This window comes from Lycium barbarum, unplaced genomic scaffold (assembly GCF_019175385.1).
Source record: "Lycium barbarum isolate Lr01 unplaced genomic scaffold, ASM1917538v2 unchr_scaffold_93, whole genome shotgun sequence".
Classification (NCBI taxonomy): Eukaryota; Viridiplantae; Streptophyta; class Magnoliopsida; order Solanales; family Solanaceae; genus Lycium; species Lycium barbarum.
In genome coordinates, this window is record NW_026843544.1 from 12,095 (window position 1) to 25,000 (window position 12,906).

Consider the following 12,906-nt stretch of genomic DNA (forward strand, 5'->3'; position numbering starts at 1 on the left):
TTATGCATCAATTAATATGGATACATTGGTAAATTATGCACTTCATTTATCATTTCTTAAACGGTGTGAAAAGTCTAAAGTGGACAAGTAAAAGTGAACGGAAAGACTAGTTGGAAAGTAAATTTTATGTAATAGTGTAATATAATTTATACACTAACAGTGCACAAAACTTAAAACTCCGCCAAAAAATCACATAAGACAAACACTTTCCATTCTTTAATATGGAATTTGATCTTTTCACAAAGCATTATAGTTCTATCATTCTATGAATTAATATAGTGGTGCTACGCTAACGTAAACAAATAAAATTTCTAACATCAGATCGAACTAAGATCAAAATTAGATTATCGAGCACTGTATTAATATAGGAAAAGATTTTGCTCTTGTTGAAACAAAGATTTCCGCTAATTCAACAACTAAAGTTTTCAACACAATGGTGAGAATACTCGAATTTCTTGATTAGAGAAAGGTCTGTTAGTATTTCTTGAATTGCTTCCTTGTCAAGTCTGTTCTTGATAGATGGGACCATAGCAATACCTTCCTTAACAGTTTCTGGACAAAGATTTCCACAACACATAGCTCGAATTCATCAAGTGGATACCTACTAAGGATCTCTCTAGCTTGTTTAACACCATGACGGTTCTTGTAATGACTGAAACACTTCACATATTGTAGTGACTTTTCAAATACCTGCGAAATCCGATTCGTTAGATCATCAGACATCTGCTTATACTTGTGTTCAAGAATCAATGCGACTTCACAATTCATTAGACATTTGGCCTGTAAAAACTCATCATCAATCTTGAGCTCGCCTGCGTTTTCTTCTTCTTTCCACGACATCTTTGAGTCTAGATCACTTTGGTTGATCAATGTTTATATTTTTGTGTTTGTGTTTGCAAATGTGAAGGTGGTTTATTGTTTGTATGGAGTCCAATATATATACTAATTATTTTTGGAAGCTTTCATAATTAAATTTCTATTCATAATTCTTGATTCGAACCAATTTAAGAAAACGTGTATTAGTGCTTAAAAATAAAATTTCCATATTAGTCTTTTTTTTCTTATTTGGAAACCAAATATGAAATAATTTTATCCTAATCCCACCCTATATGGGGAATAGAAAACAAAAACAAACGTGTATAAAAACGTGTTTTGTCCTTCAAATTTAATATGTGTTCTTCTTCTTCATGTTTCAGTATTAACAAAATAAAATAATTTGTATCCTAATCCTTACATGTTCGGGAAATCACAAACAAGAAGTATTAAAACGTTTTTAGTCCCTTAAAATTAAGTTCATCGCTCAACATTAACAAGGGGAGATGAAGAGATATTCACTACGCAAAGAGAGAAAAAGAGAAGGCAAAGTTGTTGAATACGAGAGAATGAGTTGGGATGCATTGAAGAAGACTATCAATGGATTGATGAATAAGGTGAACGCGATCAACATTAAAAACGTCATTCCTGAATTATTTTCAGAGAATTTAATTCGAGGGAGAGGCTTGTTCTGTAGATCAATCATGAAGTCTCAAATGGCTTCTCCAATATTCACTGACGTGTTTGCTGCGTTAGTTTCTGTTGTTAACAGCAAAATCCCAGTAATAGGAGATCTTTTGTTAAGAAGATTGAAACTTCAACTGAAAAGACCTGTTAATAAGCCTCAGTTGTTATCATCTGTCAAGTTTATTGCTCATCTTGTGAATCAGCAAGTCGTTCACGAGCTTATTGCTCTCCAATTACTTACTGTTTTTCTGGAGGAACCCACTGATGATAGTGTTGAGGTTGCAGTTAGTTTCGTTACGGAATGTGGTTCGATTCTTCAGGACCTGTGTCCGTTTGGGTTGCACGCTGTTTTTGAGCGGTTTCGAGGGATACTTCATGAAGGAGAAATTGATAAAAGGGTTCAGTTCTTGATTGAAAACGTTTTTGCGTTGAGAAAAGCAAGGTTTCAGGGATATCCGGCTGTTCGTCCTGAACTTGACCTAGTTGAGCAGGAAGATCAATTAACTCATGAAATCTCTCTATCAGATAAGGTAGATTCAGAAATTGCTTTAGACGTTTTCAGGCCGGATCCTAATTTTGCAGAAAATGAAAAGAAGTATGAAGAGTTAAAGAAGATGATACTAGGTGAAGAATCTGAGAAAGAAGAAGATTCTTATGCAGAATCAGATGAAGAAGATGATGAAGAGCAAAGGGAAATAAAAGATGAGACGGAGACAAACTTGATCAATCTTCGAAGGACGATCTACCAGACGATTAGGTCAAGTGTTGATTTTGAAGAAGCAGGGCATAAGCTATTGAAAATTAAAATAGAACCTGGTCAGGAGAAGGAATTATGCATAATGTTATTGGAGTGTTGCAGTCAGGAGAGGGCTTATCTCCGTTACTATGGACAGTTGGGGCGACGGTTTTGCATGATCAACAAAGTTTATGAGGAGAATTTTGATAAATGCTTTGTGCAGCAATACTCCATGATCCACCGTCTTGAAACTAATCAACTACGCAATATGGCTAAGTTTTTCGCTCATTTACTCGCTACTGATGCACTGCCTTGGGATGTTTTGGCTTAGTACGTCTGACAGAAGAGGATACTACGTCTTCTTCTCGTATATTTATCAAAATTCTATTCCAGGAGTTGGCAGAGCACCTTGGCATCCGTTTGTTGAACGAACGTCTTAATGATCCCAGTACGCAACAGTCTTTTGAGTCAATACTTCCAAAGGATAATCCAAAAAATACGAGGTTTGCTATCAACTTCTTCACTTCCATTGGTCTAGGTGCAATAACTGAAAATTTGCGAGCGTATTTGAAGAACATGTCAAAGCTAATCATGCAAGAACAAAAGTCTGTCCCAAAATCAAGTGAATCATATAGTTCTAGTTCTGATTCAGAATCTTTGGGGTCTGACTCAGAATCTGACAGCAGTGACAGGGAAAGAGACGATCGTCAAAGGAAGAGAAGGAGAAGAACTTAGAATTTTTAGATTACCAAGTCTTTTAAGTCTGAAATTGTAGTTAAATGTTTTTTGTATATCATTTCATTTCAGTTGTCTGATATTCTAATTTGACAAACTAGTCACTCTGGTGTTGCTATCAAAGAAGACTGTACAATGTAAAATCCCTAATGCTACACCCTGCTATAAATTCTGGACAAAATAGTTATAATGATACATGTGTGAAGATGATCGTTAAACTCCATAAACATGCCAGCAGCAGTTGCCCTAGTTGAACTACTTAAGAGTAAAAGAAATTGGTTTTGTTTTTGTCTTGAAATCTGTTGTGCAATAGTATCAATTGACAACAATCCATAGTTTCCTAATCAAAAGTAAAGTTTTAGCAATCTGAGTTTTAGTATATTCCAAGGATGATGATTCCTGAAAAGTAATATTTCATCTGCATCTTCTAGTTACAGTTGTTCAAATTGGATTCATATTTTCTTTCTGTATCTTATAGTCAGGTTTCGAGATGGTCAACTCAACTATCTAGTCAAAATCAACTACCATAATCTTGAGGCCCAAGAGGTCAACTACCTTGGAGCTACGGTTACTGGTTCTTGTTTTTTCCAATTAAAATATGAAAGCAGGAAGATAGGTGCAAGCTATATTAAAAGGTGCTTATTTTAATTTCTGGAGAGACATCCCCTGTCTTCACCCATTCTTCCAAAAATATGGGTAGTCACAAAAAGAAGACGAAGCTAGTGAAGCCCCAAGAAAAGGTTAAGAGCTTTGTAGAGCCATGGCCAAATCTTCCTAAACAACTCCTCAATTTTATTGGAAGCCAACATCCTGATCTAATGCAAAACATCGTTTTTCGTGGTGTTACTAAATCATGGAGAGCAGCACCTAAGCAATGTAGTGCCAACGCACGATTACCATGGCTTGAAATTTCCAACAAAGATTACTACCAGTCCAAGACTCATCAAGAGCATAATTTCAACATCTCATTTAAACCAGGTATATATTGGTGGTGCTGTACTAATAGAAGGCCATGGGATAATGTTTGGACCCATTTTCATGGTTGTTCACACGGATCGATTGTCGCTGGAGGGAAGGATCCTGCAAATTACTGTCTCTTGGTTCCTGGTCCAAGGAACGCTGGTCGGGGTATTCCCCCTTGGGATGCCACGATTCCATTCAAGTTAGCAATTTTGTCTTTTAATCCTTCGAATATTTGTAAGATCCTCTCTGTGATGGTGCTAACAGGCTGTTCCTATTCACTTTTTGTGGTTTGTCCTCCGGAATATCCATTGAAATGGATGAAAGAAACAAGCAGCCTTGTCAATCCGAATTGTTCAAAAAGACAACTTATGATACTTACTAACGCCATCGGCTTGGAAGGGAAGTTTTATGCATTAAGTTTGCAGGGTACTTTAGCGGTTATTGAAGAAATTGAATCTAAGTTTCAAGTCACTAAATTAAGCAGAAGCCGCGCTGTTCCATCAGTTTTCTCAAAACACTTCACAGAGTATCTTATTGAATCCAATGGAGAGATCTTGTTGATTTTCTTGATATCAGAACAATCGAATAGGAAGGTGGACAAAGTGGAAGTGTTCAAGCGCCAGATGGATGACCTATCATGGTTAAAAGTGGACAACCTCGGAGATAGAACATTGTCCGCAGGGACTGAATGTTGTATGTCAGTTACTGCAAGTCAAGCAACTGTGTCTATTTCAATGAGCTACCACTAATACTTGGCGGCTTTATGAAATGGGAGGTGCTACTATTTTTCCCTGTTTTGATTATTATGGTTGTCAAACAAAGAGTCCAGCATGGGACGAGCAAATAGTGGAGAACAATTTCTTGTAAGATGTAAAAAAAATGTCAAATCCTGTTATCACTTGTCTATGCTGTATAAAGCACTACTTATTCTATTCAGCTTAGTCTTCCAATAATGATAGTGATAACTTTACACCTTCTAAAAGGCACTCAACCAAAAGCAGACTACATCAGGAAAAAAAGTACATATCAATAGGTTCATTTTTTCCCCATAAAATGCAGCCCAATAAGAATTACTAAGAAGGACAAAAAATCGCAAAACTCCATTGTGCTGCAAATTATTCATTAAAATATTAATATGGAAGTTCAAGTTTTGTATTACAGATGACTTTATCTCTAAAGCTAGAATGCAGAAGCACCTTATCAAGAATTCATTCTCCCTTTAACCTCAAATCTATTTAATGTAAAAGAAGTCTCAGTTTACTTTTTAATCTTGGAGGTAATAGAGAGATTATTTTAAGGGTGCCAAAGACGGCAGCTACAAGGGAGTTTTAAGTTAGAAATGCCGGCTTTTGCAGCAGAAAGAATCAAAAGTTTGAAATACCGGCTTTTGATGGTAGTTTATCAAATAGATAAAGGAAAAAACCAGTTAACAAGGTAGTCCCATTTATTATAATAGTCTTATCTTTTTTTTTCCGTCTTTTAAAATAATCTGTCTACAATCATTATGAAGTAGCTTTTGGTACTTTGCTGGTGGCATTTTGTCTTTCTGACATGAACAAGAAGTCTACACACGGCTTTGTTTCTGCAAAATATCTAGCTTTTTAATGCAATATATGTATGTATAAAAAACATATTGAAAAACTGATATAAAAAACTGAAACTCCGATTTTTAGTTTAAGAAAGTTCCTCAAGATATTAGTCTTTTAACTGAAGTGTCTGTTCTGTTAGATTTCAGATTCTCAAAACAGTTAAACGAAATCCTTTTTGAATATAGTTGGTACTATTAGCACTGTATTCTTTTTTCTGCTAGAGTGATGTTAATTGCAAGATACAAATAGATATATAGGTTGCATTTTCAGGAAAATTTCTTGTCCTGTCCAGACTACAATGAAGGAATGAATATGCCTATCAACATTCCTATCAAGAAGCTTACTTAGCAAAAGCTAAACCAACTTCTCCAATATTTCAAGCTTTTGAAAGACAAAAAATCAGTTAAAATTAAAAAGAAAAAACATTCTTTTTATTTTTGCTGTCAAATGGAATTGAATTCTCAACTTCTAACAAAACTTAGAATTTAATCATCCATGAGATGCATTTCCATTACACGTCAACATAAAATCCATGGAAAAATAAAGTGACACTGTGCTTATAGAAAGGAACTCTTGAGCGAATTCAATATAAAAAAGCAGTAGTCATGGTTACAAAAGTGATTTTGTCGATGAGGCAGCTGATGACGTATAGACACTTGAGGAAATAGTGTAAGTCATAGTCTGCTCCTTCTCACTCCCAAATGATTTATTAACTTCATAGGTATGTGAAAATGAAGGCGAAAACATATTCAATGGAGGGGGTGAATATGTTGCAACTGGCATTCTTGATGGAAGAATAGGTAATTGAGCTTCAGAGTTTAGAACATGGATTGCTTGCCTTATTGATGGCCTGAGTTTGTTGTCTGGATGAGCACACCATAGACCGATGACCATTAAACATTCCATTTCTTTCTCATTAAATATTTTATTTAATCTTGGATCAGTTGCTTCAACTAGCTTTCCCGTTCCATAGAGACTCCACACCCATTCTACCAATCTCATTTGATCTTCTGGTGCTTTAATATCTATCGATCTTCTTCCACTTGCTATTTCCAATGCTACTATTCCAAAGCTGTACACATCTGATTCTTTGCTAGCTTTTCCATTCATGACACATTCAGGTGCCATATACCCCACGGTCCCTGCCAACATTGTTGTTTGAGATCCTTTTTCATGATCAACAAGCCTAGCCAACCCGAAATCACCTAATTTGGCATTGAAGTTTGAATCCAACATGACGTTACTTGCTTTTATGTCCCTATGGACTACGCATTGTTCCCACTCTTCGTGTAGATAGAGCAAAGCCGAGGCAATTCCTTGAGCAATTTTCCACCTGATTTCCCAGACCAACAATGACTTTTCTTTGAAAAGATGTTTATCTAGGCTTGCATTGGGCATCAATTCATAAACAAGATGCAGCTGCCCTGTCTCGTGGCACCAACCGATGAGTTGAACCAAATTTCTGTGCCTTAATCGGCTGATGATCTTCACTTCTGATGCATACTCCTTGATCCCTTGTTTAGACCCTTTAGACACTCTCTTAACAGCAACATATAAGTTACATTCCTTCAATAAGCCTTTATAAACATCACCAAATCCACCTTCTCCAAGCTTCTGTCCCTCAGCAAAGTTGCTTGTTGCACGAGCTAATTCACCAAATGAGAATTTCTTAGGACCAGTACCCTTTTCAAATTCACCGTCCATATCGAGATCAATGAAGGCATGGTCTTTATTATCTCCTTTCCTCTTTTTCTTCCACAAAAAACAGCTGGCAGTAATCAACCCAAGAATCAGAATAGGTAAAACTATGCTTGATCCAACTACTAGTCCCTTGTTTCCTTTTTTCTTGTTGCTACGTACTTCTTGAGGATGATCCTTTGGATCTTGACCTTGAATTGGAGGATCCTTACCTTGAATTGGAGGATCCTTTGGTTCTTGAGCTTGAATTGGAGGACTTGCACTAGGCTGTTCAACATGTTCTGGAACTTTGTTAGTATCAAAATTCAAACTTGAATTGAAATCCCAAGACTTGACATTGTTTTTCTGAAACAATTGTCCAGTTGATGCTGAGAAGCCAAAACTAACATTCTCTGGCAAATAATCCCTCAGATCAACCGTGTAGCTAAATTTGTCTCTATAATATTTTTTGTCAAATCCTGTGAAAACAACTTCAAGAGCCTTGGAACTAGCATTGTAACTAATCCAAGCATCATTTTTCTTCCCCAGTGTGATATTGTTCCTCCATAATTTAGTGGCAACAGATTCCATAGAATTTATATTGATACCTACATGTACAGATGAGGGGTCCCAGGTATTTTGAAATGTATCGAACTCAATAGCAATGAATGGCTCATGGGATGACGTGTTTTCTGTCTCAGCATCAACAAGACCAAGGCCACTACCAGCTGAACCAATTGGGATACTTGAACCAACAGGAGCCATAAAGAAGGCTAGTCCATCAGCAAAGCTGTTGTTACCATTTGAATCAATAACAAAGGAAAAATGTGTAGTAAAATCTGTTAAGTCTCTTGTGGCCTTGTTCCATAATTGTAGTGGCTCAATGTACGTGGCTCGTCCTGTTTTTCCACCTAATGCAATGTAACGTTCATCAGGCGTGACTTGTATGCCCTGGTTTGATATATAGGCGTCTCCAGTGACATTGATAGAACGATTAGCATCAGAAGTGTTGATGTTGGTGAGGTTAAAGTTCAATGAATTTAAAGAAGGGATAAGAAAAAGTACTAAGAATAACAAGATGTTCAAAATTTTGCTGAGAACCATGGCTTGGATGGTATAAGATACTTTGATATTTCAGACAGATTGCAGTTCAAGTATACATAATGCAAGGGGAAATTGAAACTAAAAAAAACAAAAAAACAAAAAAACAAAAAGGAACTTTGACAAAGTCGTTTCATTAACTGAGACACTCCATTAGGAAATGTTTGTTTTATGAACTTGCTTGTCTTTACCTTTTGTTTTAGCGACACTATCAAGGATGGGTTATGGGCCTCTTTGTTCTCAAGCAAGTGGCAAGTTAAATAACTGAGTCTGGCGCCTAAATGGTAGCTTTTTCAACCAAAAATTCAAAAGGGGGTCCTCGGCTACACGATAAACCAAAACAGGTTTATCGTGTAGCCCTACACGATTTACCTAAAATTGTAACGGCTCCCATCTGTTTCCGTCTCCTATTTTTTTTTTTTTTTAAAAAAAAGGTTTATACAAGGAAAATTGTGTACCCCTACACGATTTGCAAAGTTTTTAAAAAAAAATAATTTTGGCAAATCATGTACCCCACAAGCCGAAAGTTTGGTAGTCAACCAACTAAACTACTTACCCACTACTTTATAAACTAAGCCATTGAAGGAACACTTCTTTTTTCAATCATTCGGTATTTGGTACCCAATGCCAGACTAATTTGGACCAATTGCCTAAGTTTAGGTTGTAAATTAATGGTTGGATAGCTTTTATGAAAGATTTTCAAAAGGAATTATACGTGTAGCAAGGCAAGAGCGTTCTTTGAGTGTTTAATGCATTGGCAATACATCCGATAAAGTTTTTCTTTTAAACACTATAGTATTATATGTCTTGCTTTTTTTTTGTAACAACACGAATAGTGACTTAGAATTTCGTGTGTATTTATATTTCTATCACAGAAGACCACTTTAATTAAAATAATTAAAAGTATCCCTTTCTAATAGTTTAATTTTTCAAAGTTATCGTCCACGCATTTAATGTATTATTAATTTAAAAATATTTTCACGTGTTTAGTCTGCTAAACCACGAAAAAGAAAAATATAGTACACAATCTCTGTTTTTTTTTTTTCTCCCATTTTCAGTCTTAACGATAGTTGATACTTTGTTTGTCCTTGGCAACAATTGAATTTGATCAAGTCTTGTATAAGAGAAGTTCAATGAGTTGATTAATTGGAAAATGCTTTGTTTGTCCTCGGCAACAATTGAATTTGAACATGTAAGAGCAAAATTCGTTCCATGTACAACCTCATGGGCTTACGTTGTTTAAGCCTAATAGTTTCGGACCGAAATATTCTCCTCAATGCCCAAACCCATATGATTTAGGGAAAACTACATGACATAACAAACATATAGTGGTTATTGACATTTAATAGCTATAGTTTAACTTAATTACTTCTCATAGCAAACATTTGTATATTAATGTCATTTAGTAACTATATATATATATATATATATATATATATATATATATATATATATATATATATATATATATATATATACACACATAAAATAGAATACCCATCACATTATTCACTTCCAACCCAACCCAACCCTCCCATCTCTCTCTTCGCCACTGTTCCGCCGCCAGCCACCACTGCCGGAGCTCCGGCGAAATGGATTTGGGCTTTAATCACAGAGCTAATAAGAATATTGACGTCGCCATGGATGCGCAGCCTAATCACCACCGCCTCCTTCACGTCTTCCACCGTATCCACAGCCGCCACCTTCACGTCTTCAACCACCGTAGCCTCCACCGCCACTGCCGTAGCCGATGGATCTAAGCATTGTTGGAAGCAAAAAGAAAAAAAAACTCAAATCTACGCCGGAAAAAGCTCAGATCTACGCCGGGAAAAAGCTAAGTCCGGATTTTTCGCTGTATTTTTATTGTATTTACCTTGTATACAACGTTTTTTTCGCTTGTATTTGTCGTAGACATACCAGAATTTTTCAAATCTGACCGGAAATTTTTCCAGATATGTGTATACATACAGTGATACACTGGTATACAATATGTTTTGCGTTTTTCGAAGATCTTTTGTTGTATACAAATTAATACAGTGAATTTGAAGTGTATACAAATGAATACAGTCAATTTTATTTCTTGTATTCAATATTTGAGTATATTCATTAATTTTTTGGTGTACCTATGTTGTATACAATGTTAATTTTTTGGTGTATCTATGTTGTATGCCTTGTATTTGTTGTATACAATACCGGAAAATATGATTTTGTTAATTTTTTTTAGTATATATGTTTTTATGTATTCATTTGTTACTCGCTGTATTTATGAATACAACAAGTCAATTTATAAATACATATAGTCATTTTTCATGAATACAGTGAAAAAACAGAAAAAAAAATTATTGTATACAAATCAGAATTTGTAGGCACACGCATGGATCCTGATTGTTGCTATAAAATATAATTAGTGAAACATATGCTATGTGGCTTGAGTTAAGCCAAATCTTTGTCATTTATGTAGTTTGCCCTTTGATTTATTTTGCCATAAAACCAACCAGACATAACTTGTTCTTTTGTGCACATAGTTTTACTCATTAGCACATGCAAATGACACTCATAAAATTCCCCACTCAGGAAAATTGTATAAGATATACGCACAGTTTCAAAAATCATTTTTTAAAGTTTTACATTTAATCTGATAGGTCACATAAAATATAACGAATGGAGTAATTCAAAACATCGAGTTACATAATAAAAATATTCTATTTTCTTATCTGTTTTTAATTAACCTATGATTTATTCTGTTTCCTTAAATGTTACAAGATGCCATTGCTTCACTTGATCTGCATTATAAGGAATAGTTCATAGAGATTTTGATTTTAGTGCAAGCTTGAGATTCCATCCGGCAATCGAAACAAGAAAGCATTTTAGAAGACCGCATATCCTATATATGGATGGACATTATAGCACCCAATATATATACAGCAACATTGATACAAGGAATATCTCTATCAACTTAATAAATTAAAGTAACATACAGAATATCTCTATCAACTTAATAAATTAAACTAACATACAAAAACAGTACTGATAGACTATGAAACAGTCAACGAAAATATTAGGATAATCTTTTCATAATTAGCAAATGTATATTAGGCGTGATCTCTTCCTTATGTATAGTAATTAGGTCCTATAATTTAGCCTAGTATCATGCTGACAGTTAGATACCTACTTTGTATATAATGACTATCATACATCAATACATATTACGGATTGATTTCCTACATGGTATCAGATTAGGTTTCCTTCCTCACCTCCTAAACCTAGTCGTCACCCTCTTCCTAACCCTGGCCGTCCTCTTCTTCCTCCCTCTTCTCTCTTCAATGACTGACAAAAATTTCCATTCTGCTTTAACTGTCACGAATGTGAAATCTTTAATACTAATCACCCTTGACATGGAAACCAGCCATTATCACGAATGGGCGACACTCTTCCAGGTTCTAGCCAGCGTCCACTCCGTACTTAAGCACATCATACCACCAACTGACACCACCGAACTCACCGCGTACAACGCAACGAAGGCGGCTAATCTTCCGCTCTGGAAACGGCTCGATACGGTGGTTCTCCAATGGATATACGCCACCGTATCCCATGATATTCTTACCTCTATTCTCGTGGCGGATGATGTTGCGGAGAAGGCTTGGAACCGAGTTGCTCAACTTTTCCAAGATAACAAGCACTCAAGGGCAGCGTACCTTGAAACTGAATTCTCCACCACAAAAATGGCCGACTTCGGCTTGGTTATGGCCTATTATAATAGGCAAAAGTCACTCGCGGATCAGCTTGCCAACGTGGGGTCGCCGGTGTCGACCAACGTATGGTCTTGCGCCTCCTTGCGAGCTTACTGGAGATATATGCACACTTTGTCACAACCATCCAGCAGAACGATGTGCTGCCCTCTTTCTCTGAAGTGTGCAACAAACTCAAGCTCGAAGACGCCGCTGCCAAGGAACGTTGTTATACCCCATTTTAACCCGGGAGTTGAAGCGGAGTACAACATATTGGAGATTCCTAAATATGCTTTGTTTATTTTAAGGAGTCGCCACCTAATTGATTTTTACGGTGAATTAGGACACCTAATTATTAACTAAGGTAAAGTTAAAACTAAACCTCTGTTAATGGTCTGCTTAACCAGTGTGATTCTAGGTAAGGGTTCTATATCATCCTAAAGGGAAGGAAGGGGTTAGGCATCCTTTAGAATCCGTTAAACACGGTTATCCGGCCAAACTTAGGTTAATTAATCAATGTTGGATATAGTATCAAATTTTAAGAAAAAATAGTTTATGCAGATAAGACTTGTAAAATATAGCAATTTATGCAAAAGAGGATTTTAATTGTCATTTTATAAAAAAGACTTCAAGTAATAAGGTTGTCAAAATGGGACTAGTAACTCGCATAAGATGGAATTTTAGAATGCTATTTGAAATAGAAGTTTATAAATGTTGTTAAGATTTAAAATAAAATACTAAATGAACTTATGAAAAAGAATATAATAATTTGTATAAAAGGAGGCTTCAAATGCCATATAATTTGTAAATATTATTAATGTTGAAATATAAGAAAAATGTTGTTTAAAATGAAATTTGTAAAAAATGTAATAATTCG

At 35.6% G+C, this 12,906-nt stretch overlaps 2 protein-coding genes and 1 pseudogene across 2 annotated transcripts; 1 reads left to right on the forward strand and 2 right to left on the reverse strand.

Moving 5' to 3' along the window:
• Nucleotides 1-409: 409 nt before the first annotated feature.
• LOC132625796 (DNA-directed RNA polymerase II subunit 4-like) lies at nt 410-857 on the reverse strand (annotated as a pseudogene).
• Nucleotides 858-1,319: 462 nt separating this feature from the next.
• Nucleotides 1,320-3,198, forward strand: LOC132625795 (uncharacterized). Its single transcript, XM_060340364.1, is given in 2 exon segments — nt 1,320-2,562; nt 2,565-3,198. Coding segments are annotated over 2 exon segments (1,650 nt in total). The 3' UTR covers nt 2,972-3,198.
• Nucleotides 3,199-6,132: 2,934 nt separating this feature from the next.
• Nucleotides 6,133-8,656, reverse strand: LOC132625793 (L-type lectin-domain containing receptor kinase IX.1-like). Its single transcript, XM_060340362.1, has one exon. It carries the CDS (start codon nt 8,302-8,304, stop codon nt 6,133-6,135), a length of 2,172 nt encoding a protein of 723 aa, XP_060196345.1. The 5' UTR covers nt 8,305-8,656.
• Between the last annotated feature and the right edge of the window lie 4,250 nt (nt 8,657-12,906).